This window comes from Psammomys obesus, unplaced genomic scaffold, assembly GCF_907164565.1.
Source record: "Psammomys obesus unplaced genomic scaffold, mPsaObe1.curated_primary_1811, whole genome shotgun sequence".
In the NCBI taxonomy this organism is placed as follows: domain Eukaryota; kingdom Metazoa; phylum Chordata; class Mammalia; order Rodentia; family Muridae; genus Psammomys; species Psammomys obesus.
Window position 1 is genome coordinate 1 of NW_026595696.1, and position 27935 is coordinate 27935.

Consider the following 27935-nt stretch of genomic DNA (forward strand, 5'->3'; position numbering starts at 1 on the left):
GTGTGTGTGTGTGTGTGTGTGTGTGTGTGTGTGTGTGTGTGTGTGTGAAGGCAACTTGCAGAAACATCTTCTTCTCTCCTCCCACCATGTGGGTTCCAGGGATGGAACTCTGGTCACCAGGCCTGGCTTCAGGAACCTCTTCTACCAGAGTTTGCTTTGCAAAAGGAAAATGATGCTAGAGCTAGATTGTCCTCAATGGTTTCACAACAATGTTAACAGGTTTGAGTCACTAAAGTGCATACTTAAAATAGCTGTTATACACAGTTTGGCATTAAATTTTGTATTTTTAAAATAGAGAAAACTACAAAATGGCTTGATGTTAGTGTGGGGAAATCTGCCTGGACATACAAGCATTACAACTTCTGGAAGGATGTGAACAGCTGGGCTATTTGGAGTCAGGGCACAGCATCCTTCTGAGCTATTTCACTCAAAATTAATGCACTCTTCTTTTTATTAATATTAACATGTATGTAGAAACTGGAGGGATCAGCTGTCATCTGCAGGAACACCACCCACCTCCTCTGAGAAAGTCTCTCTTTAGCCTGGAGCTCACAAAATAGGCTACAGTGGCAGGCCACAGAGCCTAGGGATCCTTCTGTCTCCACCTCCATGGCACTGGAATTACAAGTGTGCCATCATGCTCAGCTCTTTTTCATCCCACATCCTCATGTTTACAATGCAAGTTCTTTGCCAACTGAACCATCTCCCCAGCCCTGAATATGAATTTTTTAAGATTGTATTTATATTACTTTTTAATTAATCTCTTTTGAGGTTTTATGTGTATAGGTATTTTGCCTGCGTGAATATCTGAGTACCACATAGGTACTGCGGTGCCTGGGAGGGCAATGGATCTCTTGGGACTGGAATTACAGACAGATATTAGCTGCCATGAAAGTGGTAGGAGTTGAACCAGGGTCTTCTGGAAGAGCAACCAATGACAGCTGAGCCATCTCCAGCCCCAATATTTACTTATCTTTAATCGTGTGTGTGTGTGTGTGTGTGTGTGTGTGTACTACTGGAAGCCAGAAGCAGCAGATTCCTAGGAACTAGAATTCTGGGCAGTGTGTGCTGCCTGATATGGGTTCTAGGACTGAACTTGGATCCTTCTGGAAGAGAACTAACTGCTGAGCCATCTCTCTAGCCCCTAAATTATGATTATTATGATCCTTTGCAAATTATCATAGACCCTCAACAGGGTCCACAAAATTCAGCTCCCATCTCAGTGTTTCATGATAAGCAGTATGAGGAATGGGTTAACACTGATTGCATGCCAGGTCTATGTTAAGCATTTTATTTTTCTTTATTTTCTGTTTGTTTGTTTGTTTGTTTGAGACAGGATTTCTCTGTGTAGCCTTGGCTGTCCTGGAGTTGCTCTGTAGAACAGCTGGCCTCGAACTCAGAGATATACCTGCCTCTTCTTCCCTGAGTGAAGGGATTACAGGTGGGTGCCCCACCATGCCTGGCTATGTTAAGCACTTTACAATCTTTCTTTTGAAATGTTTGTGGTGTGTGTGTGTGTCTGTGTGTGTGTGTGTGTCACATGTGTGTATGGTGTCCAGAGTCCAGAACAGGGCACCAAATTGTGATGGGGCAACACAGTGTTGAAGTTCCTCCATCTTCTATTTTTGCTGAGACTGTTTCCACATTTAAATAGAATTTGATCTCCTTGATGGAAAATTCCATGAAAAACTAGCCAACTTTATTCTAGGAACCAAAGGTCAGGATATCCTAATTAACCTATCTTAGCCTTTGTTAAAACTGCTTGTGTGGAACCTCCTCCAGCTAACTGCTTACCTTAGCTTCTGTTAAAACTGCTTGCATCAAATTGCTTACTGTGAAGATCCCTGAAGAAGGTCTCTGCCCTTAAAAACCCCATGTTGTAGAAACTCAGGGTCACACCTAGGTCCATGAACACTTGGGTGTGGTCCCAGGCAGCTGGAATAAAGACTTTCAATTGGCTATACACTGTGTCTCAGTGTTCATCTCTGGTGAGTTCCCCATAACATTTTCCCATGGAGCTGGAGTTTAAAACAATTGTGAGCCACCTGACACTGGTGCTAGTATGCACTCTTTTTGTTGTTGTTTTTCTGTGTAGCCTTGGCTGTCCTAGAACTCACTTTGTAGACCAGGATGGCCTTGAACTCACAGAGATCCGCCTGCCTCTGTCTCCTGAGGGCCAGGATTAAAGGTCTACCATACTATCATGTCCAGCTGGAGTGTGTATCCTTAATCACCGAGCCAACTTTCTAGCCCCTCACACACCCACATTAACAAATACAGCAACTAGTAGCTATTTAGTATAAAGCTTAGTTTTTATGAAATTCTGAAAACTAACCTACTCACTAGACAATGTTTGTGGTCCTTCATAGTTCCTTTTCAAGGGGTGTCTTTTTTCCCCTTTAAAGAGGCACTCGTTCACCTGAACCACCACCTGTTTACATACCACTTAATTCTAAGTAGATGGAAGCACCTGGTCTCTAATGCTAAACAGTGCTATAAGGAGTAGAGCAGTGAGAACCACATACAAGAACAAAGCAGAACAGTCCCTAAGGCAAGTTCAAGTTGATTCTCCCCTCTATTTCTCTGCCTTTCTGAGTGGCAAAACTGCCTCTGTGGACTCAAGAGAACAGCAGTCCTGTGAAACGATTCATGACAGACGACATAAAAATTAAGTTTAGAACTGCCACGCACAGAAGTTATACCAGGTGTGTATGTGAATGCATGGAATGTATAGGTCAGAGGACGTCTCCCTCCACCAAGTCCCAGGGATCAAGCTCAGGTCACTCGGCTTAGTGGGAAGCAGGTTCACTTTAGCCATCCCACCCGCCCACATGCCAAGATTCTTACTTTTTCCAGAACTCCACAAATGATATTACTCTGCATTTGCTAACGCCACTTTCTTTGGAATTTTATCCCCATAAAAGACATGGCTTTGTATCAGAGAATTAATAAGTTCAAACCTTTAGAAATAATCACTCATGTCTCTAGACATGTCCTGGTCTATGTCTTTATAGTACATTTTCAGATGCAAAGCACACATTTCCCACAGCATTTTATTCCATACCATGATATACTTCGTGGAAGAAACCTATCCAAGTTAGAGAAATGCTAGCCCCACAGTAGTCTCACCTGTCTACAAGAATTTCATTTTTCTTCTTCCACTCTTCAACAGCAGAAACGTCTTTTGCCTCCAGTTTCTGTTTCAAACTACTTATCTCCGATTCATAATAAGCTCGAAGATCTGCTACGTGCCGTGCATGCTTTTCCTTGAGGTTCTGCCTGATTCTGTTGGTAAGAGGGAAAGATGCTCTCAGGACAGTGCGTCCTCCACCCCATGAGACAAGCAAGGACACAGCCTCACCATTCAAGCTACGTATTTCAGAGTCCACTGAAAGGGGTAGACCTGTGGCAGGTAATCTTCACTGTCAACTTGACAGAAACCACCTAAAAGACACCGAGGTGTGTCTGGAAGGGTGTTTCCAGGGAGGTTTGACTGACCCACTCTGAATGTGAGGGCACCAATCCATGGGCTGGGGTCCTCGGCTAAGTAAAAAGGACAAAGAGAAGAAAGCAAACTAAGTACCAATGTCATCTCTTTGGACTTCTTTTTGTTGTTGTTCTTTTGTTTTGTTTTGTTTTTTGAGATAGGGTTTCCCTGTGAAGCCTTGGCTGTTCTGGATCTCACTCTATAGACCAGGCTGGCCTCGAATCCACAGAGATCCACCTGCCTCTGCTTCCCGAGTACTGGGATCTCTGAGCTCCCATTTACTAGATACCTTTGTCAACCCCTTTTTTTTTTTTTTTTTTTTTTTTAACTTTGGGACAAGGTCTCTCTGTATAGCCCTGGCTGGCCAGGAACTCAGAGATCTGCCCAGCTCTCTCTGTATTTCTTGATTGTAGACATGGTGTGACCAGGTGCCTCATGCCTGACCCCTGGCCACTATGCCTTCTCACCATGATGAACTGTGATCCCCAAACTATGAGCCAAAATAAACCCATCCTCCTGAAGATCTTTGGCCAGGTATTTGGTCACAGTGATGACAAAAGTAGCTAATACACACACCACATTCTCGTAGCCAGAGGACAACCTGTTCCTCCTTCCATCCCAAAAATTACAGTAGATGTTCCATGTGCTCTAGACATAGAAGCATTCTGATTAGCTCCCATTTACTAGATGCCTTTGTCAACACCTTTGTTTTCAACTTTGAGACAAGGTCTCTCTGTGTAGCCCTGGCTGGCCAGGAACTCAGAAATCCACCTGCCTCTGTCTCCCAAGTGCTGAATTACAGGCATGTACCACCATACCCAGCCTTTATCAATATCCTTATCTTTTACTTCAACAAAGCAGTTAACAGTGAAAAACACACGTTAGTTATAGTTCATTATATTTTATATAATACTGTGGTCCAATAGAAATCACTTTCATCATTCAACCAGATATCACAAGTCTAATAACAGTATAAGCCAGTTGCTGAAATACATACTTAGAAAACATCACAGGATCTTCCAGGGAAGCCAATGAAATGCATTCTGGGACACGGTTGGCTGTACCTGGAAGCTGGGACTGACTGACTGAGGCAGAAGCCACTGTGACAGTGTTTTCTTCATCTACAGTTTTGACTGAGATATCGTTGCTAGTGATGGTGTAGAGTGAAGGGATTGTGGAAGCAGTCCTGCTTTCATTTTGGAATGCATGGTTTTTCCAAGTGTCCACGGGCGATGCTTTCATACTTGAAGGATATTTGGGGAACCCAGATACCTGAGACGCGTTATGACTTGCTTGTGAAAATGAGTCAATGTCAGAGTGACTAGACAGGCTTGGTTCCAGAACAGAGTCTGGTGAAAAGGATATTCTGTCTTCCAGAGCATTCAAAAAGCCATGGGGCTGAATCCCCGACATCTCCTTTGGCTTCATGTGAATGGATGGGTCGAGAGACAGGACCTAGAAGGAAGATTGACAAGCTTCAAGTTGAGGCCTCGGGGCTCAGGACAACTTGCTGGCTGTCAGGAATGTGGGCTTTAGCTCTCCAGGGCAGATTAAGCAAAAGGATTTAGAAGAGCATCCTGCTGACATTCAACAGGTAACTGGGGTTGGAAGCAGAGGTGAGGTTCCCCCCCTCAAAAACCTTGCTTGCCTTTTGTTCTCTAGAATAGGAAAGTGATGGTCACATCATCCCATTGATAGCATTAAATTAAGAAATAAACAAAAAAGAAACTATTAAGCTTCAAACAAAATTAAGAGCCTTTAATCCCAGCACTCAGAAAACAGATCTCTGAGTTGGAGGCCAGCCTGGACTATGTAGAGTGACTCCTAGAACAACCAGGGTTAAACAGAGAAATGATATCTTGAAAAAGAAAAAAAAAATCACTATCAAGATCAACACCTTAAAAAAATAATCTTTGAAAGATTTTATATAGATTGGAAACTGAGACTGATTATATTAATCAGATTAATAACAGCTTTGAAGATCTTTCTGATTATCTCCTCCAGAATAGAAAATTGCTTATCTCCTAGCAGTAGGACTAAAGGGATATTGGAAACTGGTTAGCAGTCCTAAAATACAACCCTAGGTGGTCCCTGAGATGGTCTGGATCGTCACTGTCCCTCAAAGGCTCATGTGCTGAAGCCTAGTTCCCAACTGATAATGCCATCAGGAAACACTGAAGTCCTGAACAGGGGTGGGCCTACAGAAGGAACTCAAGTTACTAGGGACATGCCCTTGAAGGAGATCCTGGAACCCTGGTCCTTTCCCCTCTTTTTCTTTACCTCACGGTGTCCATGAGAGGAGCAGCCTTTCCCTTTTCTAATCACAATCTTCAGCCTCACCACAGACCCAAAAGCAAATCTGACCAAGTGACAATGGACTGAAACCTTGAAACCAGGAGCCAAAATAAGCTGCTTGTCCTTTACACTGCTTATTTACACATTCTCTCAGAGCAATGGAACACTGACTAACAGTCTTCCTACTCAAAAATACCACTGTTTTAGGAATAGAAATGTGGCTCAGGGGTTAAGAGCACTGCCTCATCTTGGAGAACCCTCTTGTGTGGGGGCTTTTTAATAGAAGGCTACATTAACAGCCTGTCTCAAAATATGTATGGGTGTTTTGCCTGCATATATGACTGTGCACCATCTGTATCCTTGGTGCCTCTACAATATCAGATCCCATGAAACTGGTGTTATACACAGTTGCAAAGTGACATACATGTGCTGGAAATTGTACCTGGAAAAGCAGCCAGTACTCTGAGCCATTTCTCCATACTATTATATTTTTAAAAATACCAAGATTTAGCTGAGTAATACCTATAACCCCAGAACAGAGACTGTTGAAAGAATATCTTGTGTCACCTGTCAATAAAAAGCTAATTCCTATATCTGAGGCAGGAAATTAAAGATGGGACATATCCGGCAGGCAGAAAGGATTAGACCCAGGAAAATTCAACCTGCAAGATGTGAGGAAGACAAATGCATAGTACCTAAGCAGAGGTAACCAGCCATGTGGCAGAATGTAGATTAGAATAAATAGGTTACTAAGTTATGAACTAGTCAGAGAAGAGCCTAGCTATATGGCCTAGGTATTTGTAAAATATTTTGAGTCTCATGAGTCATTATTCTGGGAGCTTAAGGCAGGGAGGAAAAACCCCCATCGCTACAAGGGACAGTGGGACAGAAATATGAGGGTTGAGGGTCATACTAAGCTACATACTGAGTGCCAGGCCAGTGTAGGCTACATTAACAACCTGTCTCAATAAAACAAAAACAGGCTGGCAAGATAGTTAAGCAGGCAAAAGCACTTGTTCTTGCAGAAGACCTGGGTTCAGTTCCCAGCACTAACATAGCAGTTCACAACCACCATAACTCCAGTTCCAGGGGATCAAACATCTTTTCTGGCCTACACAGGATCCTCCCCAACACCTCCCACACACACACATTTAGAAAATCTTTAAATTTTTTATTATATTGACACATTTATTATTTTATATGTACATGTGTATCCAGCTTAAGACGACCTGCTCCACCTCCATGCTTGGTGAGAAGCATGTGCCACCACTCCAGGCCTTTCAACACAGACTCTGGGATAAACACTAGATAATGTGACCACAAGACAAACACTGCACTGACTGAGCTCTCTCTCCAGCCTGGTTGGTTGGCTGATTTTGGTCTCATTACATAGCCCAAGTTGGCCTCCAATTCACAGTGATCCACCTGTCTCATCATATTTAATGCTAAGATTAAGGAAATGTACCACCACGCCTAACTTAATTCCATTTTAAAGTAACCTTTTAAAGATTATATGAGATATAATATGAAAGAGAGCCTGACTTCCAAGCCTCTGCTTCCCCCAGCGTTTCAGAAGTTGCAACAATGCAAACTCTATGATGGCAAAGCTATCTACAATCATAACACAGAAGCACCAATGCATATAGGGGGTACTATGCATTACCTGGCTCAGAGGCCTCTCTGGAGGGGATGGTACAAATGTCTTCTCCAAAGTTTCAGGCAAAGAGTGATACATGTCTTTTTCCTCCAAGTTCCAGTAAGTCAACCCTGATGTGTACACACAAAGAACAGAAAGGAGTGAGGAAGTGTTCTAGACGAACAATTCAATCATGGGTCACTGGGAGGGCTCAGCGGATTAAAGATTCTTGCTACCAAGCCTGATGACCTGAATTCTATCCCTGGAACTCACATGATGAAAGGCTCACACAACTGACTACCACAGGTGGTCCTCTGACCTCCAAACACACAGCATGCTATGCCCTTGTCATCATCCCTCCCAAATAAATAAATAAATGTAGTAAAAAATATGCTTTGCAAACAGCCAGGCACTGGTGGCACACGCCTTTAATCCCAGCACTGAGAGGCAGAGGGAGGCAGATCTCTGTGAGTTTGAGGTCAGCCTGGTCTACAAAGCTAGTCCAGGACAGCCAAGGCTATACAGAGTAACCCTGTCTTAAAAAACAAAACAAAAACTATAAACAACCAAAATGAATTATTAATAGCTAAAAATGTATTTTGAAGAGAAGCCACTTCACAAGCATAGATGTCCACAAATTCAGTGTACAAAGTTCAAGTTCTCTATTAAATCTAGGTATGGTGATATCATCTGTAATCCATCATCTGTAATCCCAACACTTAGGAGGCAAAGGTAAAAGGGTCACCATAGATCTGAAGATAGCCTGGTCTATAGTGAGTACTAGGCCAGCCAGGGCTACATAATGAGACTCTGTCTCAAAATAAGAAAAAAAATGTAGGCAGCACCTAACAAACAATGCCCTAGGCTGACCTCTGGCCTCAACAAGTTATGTTCCCACACATGCATGAACATACATGTATTTGGGCATACACACACACTAGGAAGGCTAGGGATGTAGAGAGTGCTTGCCTAGCATGGAGGAAGCCCTGAGTTCTGCATTAGTTACCTAAGGCAGGCATGCTAGCATACTGCTATAAACCCAGTACTTGCAGAGGTAGTGGCCGGAGGAGCAGGACTTCAAGTCATCATTAGTTAAATAGCATATATCAAGGCAGAGTTTTTCTGTGTAGCTCTGGCTGTCCTGGAACTCACTCTGTAATCAGACTGGCCTTGACCTCAGAGATCCACCTGTCTCTGCCTCCAGAGTGCTGAGATTAAAGTTATGCACCAGGCTATAGATTAGACTCAAAAGGCACATGTCTTGGCATCACCTGGTCCCTCCTTGGGCTGCACCTCCATCACAGTCATTGGCTTTGTTTTTTCAGAGACGGTTCTGCGAGAAAGAACTATTTTCAAAGGATGGCAAAGCCTGTTTTACTGAGAGAATAACAGCTAGGAGTTTCTGTCACAGGAAACATCTGACTAAGGAGGCAGCCAAAGGCAAAGTCTTCAAATGAGCCTCTGGCAGATGTGAGCAGACGCTCAGCACAGGAGGAGAGGCAATCAGCTCCATCCTGCTGGGCCTTATAGGACTCCAGAAAGATTCTGGCTGCTTTTCTGAGGAAATGGGAACCATAGCAGAGGTTTGAGTGGACAAGTTCCATGCATAGAAGGAGCCCTCTGGCTACCATATTGCTGACAGTCTAAAGGGTGAAGACCAAATGGCAGAAGGGAGGCAGGTCAAAAGGTGACAGACAGAGGGAGTTCTGAAGTGGTAGGAGCAGTGTAAACTGAAAGGTGGCTGGATTCCACAGTTTCTGCTAAAACAAAGCTAATTCAAACTGAAAGCGGACATGACACATGGGAAAAGGTGCTAAAATACAAAAGTCAGCACATAAAGCCAGGAAGACAGCACAGCCGGCCATGGCTTACAGAGGGGCTGACTCCTCATGGAACAATGGAAAAGTGCTTCAATGATTTATGCAGCTGTCTGGAACCATTACAGACGCACTGCTTTACCATTCCCTCACGGCAACCGGAGGGTAGGCACACACAAGGCTTTCGGAAAAGCCAGACACTACACATGCTCCTCATCACACAGTGGGAAATCCAAGCAAGCTGGGGGTAAAACAAATTCTTTAAGTTCCAAGGGGTTGTAGAAAAGACTTGATACGCTTACTGCTCTTCCTAAAGTCTCAGGTTTAATTTCCAGCACCCACATGGTGGCTCACATTTGTAATTCTAGTTCCAGAGGATCCAACACCTTCCTCTGACTTCCCAGGGCAACAGGCCCGGGGATGATGCAAGATCATAGATGTAAGCAAAACACTTATGTACATAAATTAAAATGAAGGTTAATTTTTTTCTTTTAAATTTGAGGTCAGGCCATGTCAGGGCACATGTCCTTAATCCCAGCATATGGGAGGCAGAGGCAGGAAGATCTCTGTATGTTTGAGGCCAGCCTGGTCTACAGAGTGAGTGCTAAGCCAGCCAGTCACTATGATGTGACCTACAGAGTGTCTCCAAAAATTTTTAAAAATAATTTAAGTTCCATACCTGTTCCTGAATCAGACATCCAAGAACCTGGGCTTTCAGTTGGTTTATTGAGGTAAAAGGCACAAGGATGGACAGCTGCAGCAGCAAGATTAGACTGCAAGAGAGGAAAGGCGACAATTGGTGGACCGCTAAATGCATTATTAGGCACACACTGCTGAGCCAGGAACTAGCCAGGAGTTGAACCAGGCACAGAGACAGCAGCCGGTCATGAAGAGAGTATCAGTTCTCCGTGGCTGCAAGAACACAGCATGGAGGACGGACAGCGCAGGCTCCGCCTTCCCTGCATCAGCTCTCAAAGGTTTGGGGTATTTTTTGGTTGATTGGCTGGTTGGTTTGGTTTGGTTTTTTGGCTTCTGGAGTTGTTGTTTTGGCTTTTTGTTTTGTTTTGGTCCCTGTGGATTGAGGGGGTTCTTAGAAAGAGCTTAGAAAGATGAAGGCAGACATAATCTATGAGTTGAGAACCAAACTCTATTTACAGTTTGCTATCAATTTTCAGAAGGAATTTGAGAAATGTGGAATCAGTAACTAGGTTAAAAAAAAATTACCTAGTAACCTGTTTATTTCATCACAACTTTGGTAAATCAAATGACTCAAAACCACAGATCCATAATATGAACTGCAAATAATAAATTACTTTTGGATTATTTGTGGACAACATTAATTCCTTAGGCATACTAGGTATAATGCTTCACCCAGTCTTTCTTCTTGTGTTTCTTTGAGACAGGGTCTTGTTTTGTAGCCCACGCCAACCTAACACTCATTATCTTCCTGCAGTCTGGATAACAGATCCTTCTATGTGTATTGGTGCTGGAGGTCAAACCCAGGTTAGCCATGCTAGAAAAGCACTCTACCAGGGCCTAGAGAGATGGCTCAGAGGTTAAGAGCACTGGCTGTTCTTCCAGAGGTCCTGAGTTCAATTCTCAGCACCCACATGGTGGCTCACACCTCTTCTGACGTGCAGGTAGAAGCATGTATACATAATAAATTTTAAAAAATTAAAAAAACAAAACAAAACAAAACACTTTACCATAAAAGCTACATTGCCCAGTCCTTGGTTCTGGGTTTTGATGTTTTTCTCATCATCACCATCATCATGTGCATGGGTGTTTTACCTGCATGTATAGCTGTGCACCACTTGTGTGCTTGGTTCCTACGGAGACCAGAAGATGGTGTCAGGTCAGCTGAAACTAGAGTTACAGATGGCTGTAAACCACCATATGGGAGCTGGGACTTGACCCCAAATCCTCTGGAAGAACAGCTAGTGTTGTACTTAACCACTGAGCTGTCTCTCTAGCCCTCAACCCTTGGTTTTTTGAGAGTCTTGCTATAGCCCAAGCTGGTCTAGAGTTCACTGTGCAGTCCAGGCTGGCTTTGGATTCCTGATCATCCTGCCCTCTATTCCCTAAGTGCTGGGATTACATGTGTATACCATCAGGTGCTCAGCCTATTACTTCACATATACAGTAAGGCCGCTAGTCCCAGCAAAGGCTAAAAGTGCTTATTGTTCATTCTGATTAAAAAACAAAACAAAGTGTTGATAGCCCAGTGGTTGAAGGGATAAGAGCATGTACTTCTTTTGCAAAGGACCCTAGTTCAGTTCGCAGCCCTCACTCGCATCAGATGGCTCACAACCATCTGTAACTCCTCCAGCTGCAGGGGATTCAGTGCCATCTTCTGACCTCTGTAGGTGCCTACAGGCACGCCTCTGCACACACATGTGCATACACACACACACAGACACACACAGACACAGGAATCTTAAAAAATCTTTTTAAAGAAACAAAAACATTCCTCGTAGTATCTCTAACACTGTCACACACAAAACTATTTTCCAGGAATGGGCAAACCACGGTGGAATGTTTGCTGCAAAAGAGCCTTTGCTAGGTTTCTTGCTCATCACTACAAAGAAAAGAAAAGCTGTGTCAAACAGAGATGTGTGACAGGACAACCTCCTCTTCCTCCTCCCTTCTTCTTCCTCTTCCTCATTCATTTTCTCAAGACAAGTGTTTCTCTGTGTTAGCACTGGCTGGCCTAGAACTTGCTCTATACACCAGGGTGGCCACAGAGATCCACCTGCCTCTGCCTCCTGAGTGCTGGGATTAAAGGTGCATGTCATCACCACCTGGCTTTCATTGACTTCTTCTAGGTGCTCCTCCTCTTCCATCCTCCAGAAGTAAGAATACCTGGGCAGTACTTTATTAGAAGGAACAAGCTACTCATGAGTCTGCCACATAGGGTACCACTCCACCTCTTTCTGTCGAGACACAAATTCCTAAGTTACCATTTGTTTCCTAGACCTCTTGACTGTTTCAGTCTGGGAAAGTGACTACAGAAAACCAAGTCAAATACTCCCACGTAAAACACTCACACCTCACCCTGCTTCTGAGGATCGAGCCTCAGGGCAGGAGAAAACACACACTGCGCACTAGAATACTGCCATACACAAGTGCTGGCTGCAAGCTTCTGGGCAAACCCCCAAGCCCACCTCCCCACTCTAAAAGGCTGTCCACTAAAGAAAAGGGCCACTTGAAAGTAAAAGCATGATTCAACAAAGGCCTTCCAAACGTAAGCCCTCTTAGCCAAAGATGCCAGCCTAAGCCCAGCGCAAAAACACACTGATGAGCAGCTTAGTCCTTTGGCCCATGAGATGGAAACAAAGGACCAAGGAAACAAAGAACAACTTAGCCCTGGAAAGTGCTTGTGCCACACAATGCAAAAAGTCAAGATGGACTTCAAAGTAACTATTTCCCAGGATAAACCAGCATTGTGCAAAAGAAAAAGCTCATCAGAGGAGAATTTTGATAAGTAGTCCCCTTTGTGGAATAAAACTAAAAACAATGGGGACAATGGCTCACTAAAAAGTTTCCAACTTCTGTGAATTCAGAATTCTCCAACAAAGAAATATATCAGGCATGCCGTTCCCACCAGCCTGGATCACCTCACAATCACTTAAAAGTAGCTGGGAATGGTAGTGCATGCCTGTAATCCCAGCACTTGGGAGGCAGAGGCAGTGGATCTCTGAGTTCAAGGACAGCCTGGTCTGCAAATAGAGTCCAGGACAGCGAGGGCTACACAGAGAAACCCTGTCTCCAAAAAAAAAAAAATCACTTTAAGTTCAATGACACCAAAGAAACTTGATTTTCCCAAATGATTTAACTGAGGAACAATTAACCTTGCCTAGATGATAGAAAAAAATCACTCCTTTGGGCTCACCCCTCTTTGGCTTCCCTGATGCCCTGCTGGGGGTCGAGGGTAGATTAGCTGCAAAGGGCATGGTCAGCAGTGTGAGGGTGGTGGCTACTGGCCTGACTGTTCACTGAACTGATGGAGACAGCCAGGCAAAACCTGCTGTTCCAGACATACCACACAACCAACCCACCCAGGGACTTTACAGAGGCCCTCACAGAGCAATGTCCACAAACATAACACTCCTCAACAGGCAAGCCCACCCTGCCATTAGTCAGAACACCTAGCACAGCAGCCAGGATGAGTCCACTTTGAAATCTCAGGTGACTCCAACATGCAGCAAAGTTTGGGAACTGTAAGACAACATCAAATACAGAGTGAGCCACAACCAGAGGTGTCTAGAACTCTTATGACTTTTTTATTCGATTTCTGTCCTAGGATAATAGCAAGACAATGCTCAGAATGATCAGGACACAGCCCATTTCTAAAGGAACTGACCCTCTCGGTGTACAAAGACCTGACCTTGGAACCTCCATGGATGACACTAAGCAGTGCTGTCCCTTTACAGTTTAGGCCATGGCAGCAACACACACATTCTGAAACTTTGTATCTATGACCCTTTGTGAACAGAAAGCTCCAGGCTGAATGTAAAGGGTTAATCTTGCAGAGCATGATGGCATTCTACTGCACTCTCTGCTACTCAGGAGGCTGGGAGGAAGAGGAAGAGGCAGTCTATACTGGCAAACCCAGCTACAAGGAAAAAAAAAAAAAAACTATTACTAAATTACAATTCAAATGATAAAATCAGAATTATCCACATTTCAACGATCTTAAGAAAGTGCTCAGTACATACAGTATTACTTGTTGCAATGACTAGCAGACTTTCTTTTTATTTTTTTGTTTTGGGGGGGGGACTGAGACAGGGTTTCTCTATCCTGGACTCCCCTTTGTAGAACAGCCTGCCTCTGCCTCCACCAAGTGCTAGGACTGCAGGTGCGTGCCACCACACCCAGCTGCAATGTACTAGTAAGGTATACTATTTGAAGGTATGCTTTGCAGTGCGGGGGAACAGATCCAGGGGCTCATGTTCACATCAGACAACTACATGGTAGCCCACAAACACTAACTCCACAGAATCTGATGCCCTCTTCTGGCCTCCAGGGGCACTGCATGCACACAGTGCACGTACACGCATGCAACCCAACACAAGAAATTAAGTAAGTCTTAAAGAAAAAAAAGATTCGTAAATAAACAAATGAGCAAAACCACAACAATGCCAGTGTAACCACCAGGACCCAAGGCATGCCAGAAGAGCCCCTTATCACCTACTGTTTCAACTGGAGGCTTCCGGTTTGGCTCATTCCCTGGCTTAGGTCTTGAGCAGCCATCTTCTGTATGTGCTTGCTTGGGCTGGTTCTGCTTCAGCTTTTGTGCCCATGATGTTATAGACTTAATACTTAAAAAGAGAAAAATAAAATTAATTTCTTTAAAAGCCACCTTTTATATGTAAGAGTCAGCATAGGACCTCATGCCCCAGTGGGCAGTGTTCTGCTTTTCTACTGGTAAAAATGGGCAGGTGCAGTAGTGCATGCCTTGAACCCAGCAATAGGAAGACAAAGGCAGCAGCAGATCTCTGGAGGTTGGAGGCCAAACTAGTCTATACAGCATGTCCTGGGACAGCCAGAGCTAGAGAGAGGCCTGTCTCAAAATCAAAAACAGTATTTTACTGATTCTCCTAAAACCTCTTTTTTTAAAGATTTATTTTTAGTGGGGCTAGAGAGATGGGTTAGCAGTTAAGAGCACAGACTGCTCTTCCAGAGGACTAGAGTTCAAGTCCCAGCACCCACAAGGCAGCTCACAACTCTCTGTAACTCTTAGCTCCAGGTGATCGGACACCCTCACAAAGACATACATGTAGATAAAACACCAATGCACATCAAATAAAAAGATAAAAAGATTTGTTTTTATGTGTGTCAATGTTTTGCCTACATAGATGTAGGTGTACCACATGCATGCCTGGTGCCTGCGGAGGCTAGAAGGGAGTATTGGTACCCTGCACTTGGAGTTACAGGCCATTTTGAGCCACGGTGCGGGTGCCAGGTCCAACCTAGGTCCTCTGAACAGCAGCAAGCACTCTTAAACACTGAACCATCTTTTCAGCTGCAGATTTCTCTTTGTTAACTTTGTATTTATTCATTCACTTATGTATTTATTTATTTACTATGTGAATATACATGATGTATGTGTGTCACAGTGTAGGCAGAGAGGTCAGAGATCAATTCTGTGGAGTTAGTTCTCTCCTCCCACCATGGGCCCTTGAGACAGAACTCAGGTCATCAAAATTTGCATGGCAAGCACCTTTACCCAGGGACATCCCACTGGCCCTGATTCTCCTTTCTTTTTTCTGTTTTTGTTTGTTTTCTGAGACAAGGTCTCTCTGTTATATAGTCCTGTTTCTAAAACTTGCTATATAAACCAGGCTGGCCTTGAACTCACGAAGATCCGCCTACCTCTGGTCTTAAAGGCATGCACTACCTAGCTTCTGTAACACATTTCAGATGTAAAAACTGAAAACTTAGGGTAAACCACAAAATTTCACAAGATTTGTTGTGTTTTATTTGGGGATGTTTTGTTTTGGTTTTTAATTTTGTTTTGTTTCTGCGATGCCTGCCTCTGCCTCCCGAGTGCTGGGATTAAAACTGTGCACCACCATGCCCAGCCCTGGAAGTCTAAGTTTTTCCAAGTCATTTGTAAAGGTCGATTTCTACCCTTTTGTATGTGGGTATTTTGCCTGCATGCTCGTATGTGCACTACATGCGTACAGTGCCCCAGGAGGGCAAAAGAAGGTGCTGCACCAACTGGAACCACAGTCACCATGTGGATGCTGGGAACAGAACTCAGGTCCTCTAGAAGAGCAGCCGAGCCCTCTCCAGCCCCACATTAACAGTCTTAAAGCCCTGCACATGGGAAGAGTCAGGAGTCATCCGTACACAAAGCTTGTTTATTTCAGTCCACATGCAGCACATCATCAGATTTTAAAGGTAAAACTGATTTATGTCCAAATAATCTCTTTCCACTGTGACCAAATAAAAAGAACATTACTATATTCTAAATGTCATTAATAAATGAGTAAAGCCTAAACCAAACCCACAACTCTCATCTGGACATTATTGCTATTATTATAACAAATATTGCTATATTCCAGTTTTCCTGGTAGCCACTGGTACTGTTATGTTTTACATACAGTGTATTTTTTAACATTACATAATAGTGGGAATTGTTATTTCTTCCCTGGCTTTATATACTATGTAGCTTAAGAAGATATTTTAAAACATATAGTATTGCATTATATTGTTGGGCTATAATTTTTAAACTTTTAATTAATAGTCACAGAACTGTACAAATTATAAGCACATAACCAGATGGACTTTTACAAGTGAACACACCTATTTGACTCTCACCCAGTTTAAGATAGAGGTCTCTCATGCTCATTACCATAATAAACCCTAGTAGAATTCTATCGTCATAGATTGAATTCTTGTTATAATTTCAAAAGCTTTCTAAAATTGCAGGAATATTATACTAAAAGAACATGGTTATACAAGTAAAGTTGATTCAATTCTACCACCAAGCTTATCTCTCTGAGATAATATTAAATTTCATATATTTTTAACAAATAACCGACTAAATAAATCAGTAAAACCCTTCAAATTCTACTTACCTATTTGCTTTTCCACTGTATACTTCAGAAATTTTGTTTTCACCAAGAAAATTATGTTCAAATTCACCAGGAAAAGTGGATACATCTTCCTTCAGGGATGCACAAAGCTCTTCAGGGGTATGTGTGAAAAAGTTAATGGCTGCTATGCCACCTACAGGGGCCTGTGCCTGCACCCCAGGGGCTTCATGTTGCCCCTGAGAAGCCGCCTCAGACTCCAAGGGTTCCGTGGACTCCTCAGCCCCGTGAGTGTTCATGTCCAGGATACAGAAGGTGCCGTAGCCACTACTCACTGAGCTGCTGTCCACATTGCAGTCTGGGTGACATGTGGATGATTCTGGCTGTGTCTCAGGTTCCTTAGACTCTGGGTAACTGATAACAGACTCATTTCTCTCACTGTTTTCAGAGAAGAAGCCCATTTGGCTTTCTGAGGACACCTGTTCACTCACAGAACTGCTGCTGCATGAAGGCCAGGAAACATTGCTGATCTGTAGTTTTACTAGCTTCCTTATCTCCTCCTGTATTCGCTGAAAACAAAAAGGGTTAAAAAAAAAGTACATTAAACATTTTTTTAAATGTTAAAAAAAGGCCATGTTCCAAAATATGCTGTAACTCTAAATGTAATAACTTATCTTCATAAGCAAAATAATGCAAAGTTTTGTCAAAAAATCTCACTCTCAAAAACCATCACCATTCGGGGCGGCTCACCTGGATCTGCCTATGGAACCGCTCCTGCTGGGTGACAATCTGCTCCTGGCACTGTCGTTCAACCACCCTGAGCAGCTGCAACCACCTGGCCTAAAATTATAAAGAATCTTCATTGAACATAACTTTAACCTAAAATGTTACAAGAAAAATGTTCCTGTGAAAAACACCGCCCTTCTCTGTCTGATTTATTTTCAGACAGGGTCTCACTCTGTCGCCCAGACTGGCCTGAAACCTACTATGCAGCCCAGGCTGGGCTCAAACTCAAAGCAATCCTCCAGCCTTAGCCTTCCAAGCTCTGGGATTACAGGCATCAAGCCTAGTGAAACCACCCCCCTTTTTTTTTCTTTTTTAAAGATTTATTTATTATGTATACAATGTTCTACTGCATGTACACCTGCACGCCAGAAGAGGGCACCAGATCTCATTATAGATGGTAGTAAGCCACCATGTGGTTGCTGGGAATTGAACTCAGGACCTCTGGAAGAACAGCCACCTCTCCACAGTGATAAGCTTCCAACCATAAAAACCACTCTTTTCTAATGCAAAATTTATAGGCCAATTTAAATAGCTCAAAATACACATTTAGTGCAACACTACATAAACAGAGGTTAAAGAATCTTTTTCAATGTAACCTGAAATCTAGGCAAATCTGCAAGTATGTCGTATTTTTCAAGTGGAATCTTAAAGTGTCTTCTGTTGTTGCCTGGTACGCAGAGGCCAGAGAGGGCACCAGATCCTGCGGAACTCGAGTTCCAGGTAATGAGCAGCCATGTGGGTTGGACGGAACATCGGTCCTCGGGAAAGCAGCCTCTGCTCTTAACCAATGACCCATCTCTCCAGCAGTTGTTCTATGCCTTTAGGAATTTATTTGATCATACACACCAAGGTGAACATGTGAAGGCAACTTGTAGAAGGCAATACTTTCCTCCCAATGTGGTGCCAGGGGTGAACTCAGGTCATCAGCAAGCATTCTTACCTGCCGAGCCACCTCACAGGCTTTTATGTCTGACTAATGAAGTACTAGATAGTACCAGGCACAATAGCACATACCTACAGTCCCAGGACTCAGCGAGCTGAGGCAGAGGGATCTTGAAACCAACCTGGACTATACATAGAGACAAAAGACCTGACAGCTGCACTCTATGCGTGTGCATATGTGTACATATATGTGTATGCCCTCATGCATGCTTGCACATGTATAGAGACCAGACAGAGGTAAATCTCAGATGTCCTTCCTCAGGGGCCACCCACCTTGGTTTTTTGTTGTTGTTGTTTTGTTTTGGTCGGTTTTTTTGTTTGTTTGTTTGTTTGGTTGGTTGGTTGGTTGGTTGGTTTTTCAAGACAGGGGGTCTCTGTATAGCTCTGGCTGTCCTGGAACTTGCTCTGTAGACCAGGCTGGTCTCCAACTCACAGCTCCACCCGCTTCTGTTTTCCTAGTGCTGAGATTAAAGGTGTGCATCACCACCGCCCAGCAGCCCACCTTGTTTTTTGACACCGGGTCTCTCACTGGGACTTGAGACTTGTCAATTATGCAAAGCTAGCTAACCCAGGAGTCCCAGATCTACCTCTACAGCACTGGGACTACAAGAACCATGACCCTACCCAGCTTTTTATGTGAGTGCTAGGGATCAAAGGGAAGCTCTCATGCTTATGTGGCATGAATTTTATTACCTAAGCTGCCTCCCCAGCCTCTACATTCATCTTCAGTTCCTCATCCTTTCCCCTCATAAAAGCTAATAATTTAAGTACAGAAACATACCCAAAAGAATCTCATATTCTAAAATAGAAATAAAATAGTAAAACAGTTTCACTTTCACTGAAGTGTTCCAACCCTGCAAAGCTCAAAGTATAAAGAATGGAAAGCTGATTTTCTGGAGTCCCGTGGAATTGGCTCTTCACTTCAGAGCCCATATTTAGGTCATGATTGCTCCTGACTACTAAAAGCAGTAAGCACTTCCTTAGAGACACAAAGCAAGACAGGGGCTCACAGTCCCCAGAAGGATAAGTCCCATCTTAAGTGTGAGCAATAGATGGAACAAGGGCAGTGAAGTGGCACACAGTGCTGATGAGGAGCCATGCTCAAAACCAGCTTTGCTGCTTAAAGCCTCTCAGCTTCCACCATACAGCTCCGCATTGATTCCTCAACTTCACACCTCCTCTCTACAGCTTGCTCACCATCCACCAACCTCTTCTTAGTCTTTGGGCCTACAGGACTGCCTTCCACCTCCCAGCTTTGGAAGCATCATGCCTTCTCCCTGGAACTCTCTCTCTCCCCACCAGCTTTTCACATGACTGCTGGCCTTCCAACCCACAATCCCACACTCACTATCTCCTCCTCTCAAAATCCTAAGCATTTCTCTTTTTTGCCTTGTGTCCATTTTACAGTAGAAAAATAACTAATTCGTGCAGTTTTGTACATACTGCCCCAAACAAACTTAAGTCTGTTTCAACCATGAACCTGGTCACTAGCTGAGAAAATAATGTTATTCCATATCTCAGTCATCAGGGCACCAATAATAGATTCCCTCTTGTACTTACTACCCTCCCAGTGAATATATGAACTGCAGAAATGCCTGAGAACTTCACAGACAAACCATGAACATGGATATGGCACTCACATATTATCATAATATTCTTTGCTCTAAGCAACTTCCACTTCCTTTATGTGACATTTAGGTAGGGGTGTGTGCGTGTGTGTGTCCAAGCACATTAGCAGGCATGCATCACTGCAGACTGACGTTAGGCCAAAGTGAATAATAAGCAACCATTCTACTACCTATACTTTTTTTTCCCCCAAAAACATGGTCTTACTGCCTACCCTGAAATTTTCTCTGTAGATCAGAGATCCATCCACCTGCCTCTGCCTCCCAAGTGCTAGATTAAAGGCATGGACCACCACTTATACTAATTTTTAAAAGTTAGTACAAACAGGTTATTTTATCTGTGAATTTCACTTCAGAATGATATGAACTGCTTTTACTTTAAAAAAAAAAAGCTATAAAAAGAGGTCTTAAGGGGGCTAGAGAGATGGCTCAGAGGTTAAGAGCACTGACTCCTCTTCTAGAGGTCCTGAGTTCAATTCCCAGCAACCACATGGTGGCTCACAACCATCTGCAATGGAATCTGATTTCCTCTTCTGATGTGCGTGAAAACAGAGTGTTCATACACATAAAATAAATAAATATATAATATATATATAATTGTTTAAAAAAAAAAGAGGTCTTAAAAGCTATAAAAGAACTAATTAGAGTGAGTGCTACAAAGTGTCTAGTATACTACCTGGCAAAGAGACAGATAAAATGAAAATATTTATTATTTTTATCCTATAACTTATTATTGTATAAATAATTCAAGTGCTAAAATGCTAAAAAGATCTAGCTGAGGCAAACTAATACCGTCAGTCAGCTCTGCCGGCTCAGAATAAGGTTTTGTGTTTACCAAAGTAGATTAGGCCCTTTTGAATGACAAGAAACAATCTTGTTACCCCAAAAGGGAAGGGAAAACCTTCAAGGGGAAAACCATCAGAGTAAGGCTTGTATAATACCTGTGAGATGTTCATAAAGATTCAATTTCCATCATAGTTTCACCGAAGAAATTGCTGCCATGACAAGCAGACGGCTCAACACATCATGATGAACACAATCAGAACATTTAAAATATTCTAAGCAAAGTAGAGTTAGTTTTTTTCAAAGTAAGAACAACTCTAGGAGCACCTTAGAATACTGTAATTAGTAACAGTTGTAACAATCGGAGGGTGCTGGGAGCAAAGGTCAGTTCATGGGAATGTCTGCCTACTGCAGCCCTGATATTCCCTGTTTTCCTTTTCTTGTTCCTTCAGAATCAACACCTGGTTAATATACTTAGTCATCTCACTTTAGCCCTAAAGTTAAGTATCACCATTTTTCTGGAAATATATTTCTAACAATTCGGTAGAGCCCCACTGAAACAGAATTCAAGACCCCCAAAATAAGCCAAAATGAGATACCTCACAGTTCTTCCAAGGTTCTGGGTCAGTCTGGCCACTGTTCTGCAATTCTTGTGTTAAAGCAGTGAGGATTTCGACTGTGCCTTGAATGACTGGTGGTCCGGTCTTCCCTGAGAAAGAGGATACCCCATTTGTACTAAGGTGGGGACTACTTCTGTTGAAACATAAATAATTCAATGGTTTTCTTCATTCAACTGAAGTGTTGAATAATTCAGTAGTGCAAGATCTAGCAGAGCAGCACACAGCCACTGACACCTAACCCTCCAAAGGGCCCCTCCTTTGAAAATCTGACCAGAGTCAGGCAGCACAGGACACACTCACTTCTTTATGAATGGCACAGAGGGACCTTTTCCAGCGCTGGGGAACGCCCCAAAGCCCAGCAGAATCTACAGGAGTCATCCCAGCCTCTCTGAATTCTTCTGAGGATCATTTGGCCCACTTTAAACAGCCCTCCATTGTGCTCTAAGGATTCTCTCTCCATTCCCCAGAACAGTCAAGTCTTAGTAACCAGATTGATTTGGTGTGATAAGCTTGTGCTTATCTCTGGACTACCTCTAAATCAAACTTCTGCCAAGCCAATTAGCAGCCAACATTCAGGATTTATTGGGCCTGTGGTGTGTAATGGAACACTAATTCTTTCCAGAAGACTTATTTTCCAAATGTGGGTCGATTTTAGATTTGTTTATAAACACCCCAAGCACAATTCAGGACAATCAAGTCTGTGTAGTAGCTGAAAGGGCATTTAAAAAAAAAAAGTTTTTTAATGACTTTTTATTTTATGTGCATTGGTGTTTTGCCTGAATGTATATCAGTGTGAGGGTATCGGACCCCTCAAAATGGAGTTACAGACAGTTGTGAGCTACTATGTGGATGCTGGGAATTGAACCCAGGTCCTCCAGATGTGCAGCCTGTGTTCTTAACCACTGAGCCATCTCTCTTCCAATTTATGTTATTTTTCTATCAGCCACATATATGCCAGACTGGCCCCAAAACTCATTATGTAGGAGAGGATGACTGTGGCCTTCTGTTCTCTCTGTCTTTCCCCTCTCAGTGCAGGAATTACAGTCATGAGCCATGAAGCCCAATTTATGCTAGAAATGGAGCCCAAAGCCTCCTACATGCTAGACAAGCACTCAGCCAACAAAGCTACATTCCCAGACCCTTGGCCATTTTATTTATATATTGAGTAGACCTGCTTTGTTAAACACACACACACACACACACACACACACACTCCAAAATGAAGATACTAAATAACATTTGGACCAGAATAAAAATTCAAGAGCAAGAATATAAGCTCTCTAAAATAAGTGTTGTCCATAAGAACTTTGCAGAGTTGCAATAATCAGTTTCAACATGGTGGATTTAACTGTCAGTCACAAGGGAGAGAGATATAAATTCAATGACATAAATTTCATGAGAAAAGCACACTTATATCCCCCAGGCAATTTAAGGACTCTACTCTAAAGGACATTTCTTCTAGAAGTGGATTTCAGAGGGGCACCAAATGAGACAAGAAGTAAAGTGTGAGCCAGTGTTCAGCTTTCAAGAGCACTGCAGCAGACACTTCTTCTGGGTCATTTCTCATCTTTTAAATTCTTCCCTCACACTACCTCATTCCACATGGTGGTATTATACAAGCTTAAATGCTTCAAATTTCTCACAAGCAAGGCAGAGAATGAACAATTTTTATAGTTTATTTATAATACACACTTGCTTCAAACTCTTTACCTTTAAAGCTACCTGGCCCTCTAGAGTGCACTAACACAGCCTTTAGTAGGATCCTAGCACTCGTAGAGGCAGAGGGAGGTCTGTGAGTCAGAGGCCAGCCTGGTCAACAGCGTGAGTTCGAGGACAGATAAGCCTATGTAGAAAGACCCTGTCTCAACAACAAAAAAAGAAAATACGGTCAAATGTGTATGTATGTGTGTGTGTGTGTGTGTGTGTGTGTGTGTGTGTGTGTGTGTGTTGCGGGGGAGAGGGTGTGGTTTACATAAAGCCAGCCATAATCTCCAGTTTGGGAGGTAGTATCAAGAGTACTGCCACAGATTACAGGCCAGCCTAGTCTACACAATGAGCTTTCAGGGCAGCCAGGGACATAGATACCCTAAATCAATCAACCAATAACTAAGTACATAAAACATTTTGTTGGCTATTTACAAACATATTTACAACTTATAGTCTTTTTTCTTTGTCTGGTTACAAACATACATTTTCAATTGCTACTTCAGACTAGTGAGATGCTTCTGCAATATAAAATATACTATTAATTTTCTTTTGGGTTTTTTTGGTTTTTTGTTTGTTTGTTTCTGTTTTTGTTTTTTGGTTTTTCAAGACAGGGTTTCTCTGTATAGCCTTGGCTGTCCTGGACTTGCTTTGTAGACCAGGCTAGCCTCAAACTCACAGCGATCAGCTTGCTTCTGCCTCCCTGATTGCCGGGATTAAAGATGGCTTATTAATTTAAAATATAGAAAGAAGCTGAGTAAGCTAGCTCACATTTGTAATCCCAGTACTAGGAAGAAGGAATGCCTTGAATATGAAGACAGCCTAAGCTACACAGTGAGAATATCTCTTAAAAAAAATAAATAAAATTTTAAAAGGAGAAATAATTAGGCAATTATCAGGAGGCAGAGAATCAAAAGCTCAGGTATCCCTGGCTGCATTATGAGTCAGTCTAGCCTAGGCTATAAGAGAACATACCTAATAAATAAACACATAAAATAAATAATAAATAAATAAATTTAGGTCATTTTGTTTGTTTGTTTTTTGAGACAGGGTTTTTCTGTGTAGTCATGGCTGTCCTGGACTCAATTTATAGACCAGGCTGACCTCAAACTCAATGAATATTGGCCTGCCTCTGACTTTCAAGTGCTGGGATTAAAGGCATGCACCACCAAGCCTGGCCTAGGTCACCAAACTTTAAAAATAAGCTTATAAGTTGACAAATTTTAAAAAATAATTAAAAAATAAATTTAAAAAGGATAGAAAAGAGTTGCCAAATAAAAAAGCATAATGCAGCCAGGCTCGATGGCACATGCCTGTAATCCCAGCACTCAGGAGGCAGAGGTAAGCAGATCTCTGTGAGTCTGAGGCCAGCCTGGTCTACAAAGTTAGTTCAGGACAGCCAAGGCTACACAGAGAAACCTGTCTCAAAAAACCAAACAAACAAAAAGCATAATGCACAGTACAATGAGAAAAATGAATTTGGGGTTTTTGCTTTTGTGAGACCACTGTCTTACTATGTAGCCCTGCCTGGCCTGGAACTTGCTACATAGTAAATCAGTTCTTTTCTACAGTGTTGCCATGCAGAAGTACATTTCTCTGCAAGTAATGATGGATGGATACTAGTCACAACTGATTGAATATACCTCAGTTCTTCAGCAGGGGTGAGTTGTTCTGTTCTTTAAGGCAAATCAGCAACTGTGACACTGATTAGATCAACTGGTCAGCTCTGCAAACAAAGTTATTTTGGTTTGTTGACACATAAAAATAGTATCAAACCAATTCTTACCTATTAGCACGTAAGCTCAACCCAAGAGAATGGGGAGTACTTTTGATACCAGATTCTAAAGAAGGTGAAGTTTTTTGTGAAGTTTCCACCAAATCAAAATCCTCCATATCATACAAAAATTGTTAAGCTCTGTCATTTGGAAACACTGTTGCTCTTCCTGCAGGAGGAGACGGCTTCCGAGTCTTCTTCAGCCACTTCACCGTCTACAGGCATCCTCAGCAGCTGACATTCAGCACTGCGAAATCTGCTACACTTCCAAAGGGTCTGAAAATGAATGGGGGAAAACTACTGTAAACAGAGAGAAATCTGCTACACTTCCAAAGGGTCTGAAAATAAATGGGGGAAACTACTATAAACGGCCACTAAATTTATCCACGATCTCTGGAAACCTCTCAAATTCATCTACAATAAGAACAGCAATATTAGGGCTCAGTGGCTAAGAGGCACTTGCCAGGCAAGTAAATTGAACACCTAAGCTCAAGGAAGTTGAGAACCAACTCCTCTGTCCTCCATGTGGCACCTAGAGTATACATGAACACACACACAACCACAAATAATTTAAATTAAAAATGTAAAAAGAATAGTGAGATTATTCACAACAGGCCTCTGGAGATGAAGGGACAAAGTAAGATGATTCATCCATGTGATGGAATATTACTAGTCCACAAGAAGGGATGAAGCAATGAGTCCCACTATGACAAGAAGTACAGAAAACATCAAGCTAAGTTTAAAAAACAATCATAAAAAAGACCACTGGAGAGATGGCTCAGCGGTTCAGAGCACTGACTGCTCTTCCAGAGGTCTGAGCTCAATTCCCAGCAACCACATGGTGGCTCACAACCATTTGCAATGGAATCTGATTTCCTCTTCTGGTATGCATTAAAACAGAGTGTTCACATATATTAAATAAATAAATAAATCTTAAAAAAAAAAAAAAGACCACTACTCTGTGACTCCATTTGCATGAAGTATCTAAGCATCAGCAAACCCACAGGGCAAAATGAAAACTGTTATGTCTGAAGCACTGAGGAGAAGGGGAGAAAGGAGGTCACTGCAGTGTAGCTGCTTTTCATCTTAGGGTGATGAAAAGTCCTGAATTCAACTTTTTTTTTTTTTTAAACTAAGATCTCTAGATGATATATTTTCAAAAGGATGGAGCTTATGTATAGGAATCATATGTTTTTTTAAAGCAATTTGTAAGAGTCCATTATCTCCTACAGGCAATATTTCAGAATTTTGTGTTTAATAATGAAGGTTCTAAATGCACCCTATTATGTAATAAATGGAGTGCTTCCAGGCCTGCTTCACGTATTTAATAAGTCCTACCTTGCAGAAGTGCTTGTTGACTTACGAAGCCACTAACAGGGCTTACCTACAGTCTTTAAATTGGTGTTTAAGAGCTATTTAATTAGTCAGGCAGTGGTGGCACACACCTTTAATCCCAGCACTCAGGAGGCAGAGGTAGATAAATCTCAGAGTTCAGGACAGCCAGGGCTAGAAGGACAAACACTGTCTTGTGGGGTGGGGGGAGAGCTATTTAACTGTTAAAAATCGTTGGACAGACAATTCTCAATTCAGAGCCTTTTGTACTTTTTGCATCTGCAATAGCTTCTTGAGAGAGAAACTTATTTCCTGACAAATTAACTACAATTTTACTAAATCTGGACATACAGAGATAAACCTGCCGTTATAAGCCCAACCATGTCTCCTCCTTCCAAAATCCACTGATTTTCTCTTTTTTTAAAGTGGGGGAAAAAGAAAGAAACAACAACAACAACAAAAAAAAAAAAGCAGGGGAAAAAAAACAAGAACAACAACAACTAAAAAAGCATGCTGCTTACAGAATGAGAAGTTTAGAGGCTGCATCGGAAGAACTTTCTCACTTTCCAGGCCTTAAAGAACACAATCAGTTCATTAAAGTTAAAGAACCACTTCCTTCAGGACAGGTACAGAGGCCAAGGGTAACCAGACCTAACCAACTGGGCTTTGCCTCCCCCACTTCCCCACCCCAGGGTCTGGCCCATCACCAACAACAAACGGGGTATTGAAAACGCCAGGGGCTGCCTCCTCCAACTGGCAACAAAAAATACCTGGATTCAAATGACCACAAATTCTCCGGAGAGGTGGATCTACAGTCTCATCACCCCACCCCACCCCGCCCCACCCCCGTTCTCCTCCGCTGAGGTAATCCGGATGCAGAAGATTCAGATGGAAACACCACCACTCAATGGCGCCTCTCCCCGCACGAAATCCGCTGTAGACCCGAAATAAACTTGACAGAGAAGGAATATAGGGACAGGCATTTTTTTATATATAAATATCATTTCCAGCAAAAGAAGAAAAGATACTTCTGTCCCCTCGCCCTACAACACTTTGGGGTCGGCGGCAGTGAGTGGCGGAATTGCGTTAACAAGCCGAAAGTTCACTAGGCTTCCCTGCGGGGAGACCTCGGGTGTTGAAGCCGGCCCCTGGTCGCTGGCAGGCAGCGGCCATCAGTTCGAGGCCGGAGGCGAGAGGATACAGGCGGCAGCAGCGATGATGAAGAGCCACTCACTTCACCACCACCGCGACCGCCAAAGGGAATTCGGGTACCACTACTCGGAGGGGGAGGGGGACACTCACGCCTCCTGCGAAGGCCGCACTCCGATTGGGCCACGCTGGTGTCACTCAAGGGCACGAGCCCGGACCCGCACGCGAGGGCAGGCTCCGGCCAGGTCTGCGGTGGCCGTCGGCCCTCGCCTCGGCCTGTCAACGCGCCCAGCGGGTCCCACCTGACGGGACCGTCCAGCCCTCAGCCCGCGCGGCACGCAGCTCCCCGCAGGCCGCGACCGCTTACCTGTCCTCGCCTCCGCCTAGGTCGGGAGCGGGAGATTGGCCCCACGCGACCGTTAAACTCCGAGGAGCGTGCGCGCG

The 27935-nt window shown here is 43.1% G+C and overlaps 1 protein-coding gene across 1 annotated transcript; it reads right to left on the reverse strand.

Moving 5' to 3' along the window:
* Window positions 1-3125: 3125 nt before the first annotated feature.
* Window positions 3126-27935, reverse strand: LOC129685848 (M-phase phosphoprotein 9-like). The gene is made up of 10 exons (XM_055619357.1): window positions 27859-27935; window positions 25023-25286; window positions 21512-21665; window positions 17527-17616; window positions 16822-17345; window positions 14430-14556; window positions 9915-10008; window positions 7446-7549; window positions 4485-4942; window positions 3126-3285 (listed from the first exon to the last, which is right to left on the reverse strand). Exons 2-10 carry the CDS (start codon window positions 25127-25129, stop codon window positions 3126-3128), a joined length of 1818 nt encoding a protein of 605 aa, XP_055475332.1. The 5' UTR covers window positions 25130-25286; window positions 27859-27935.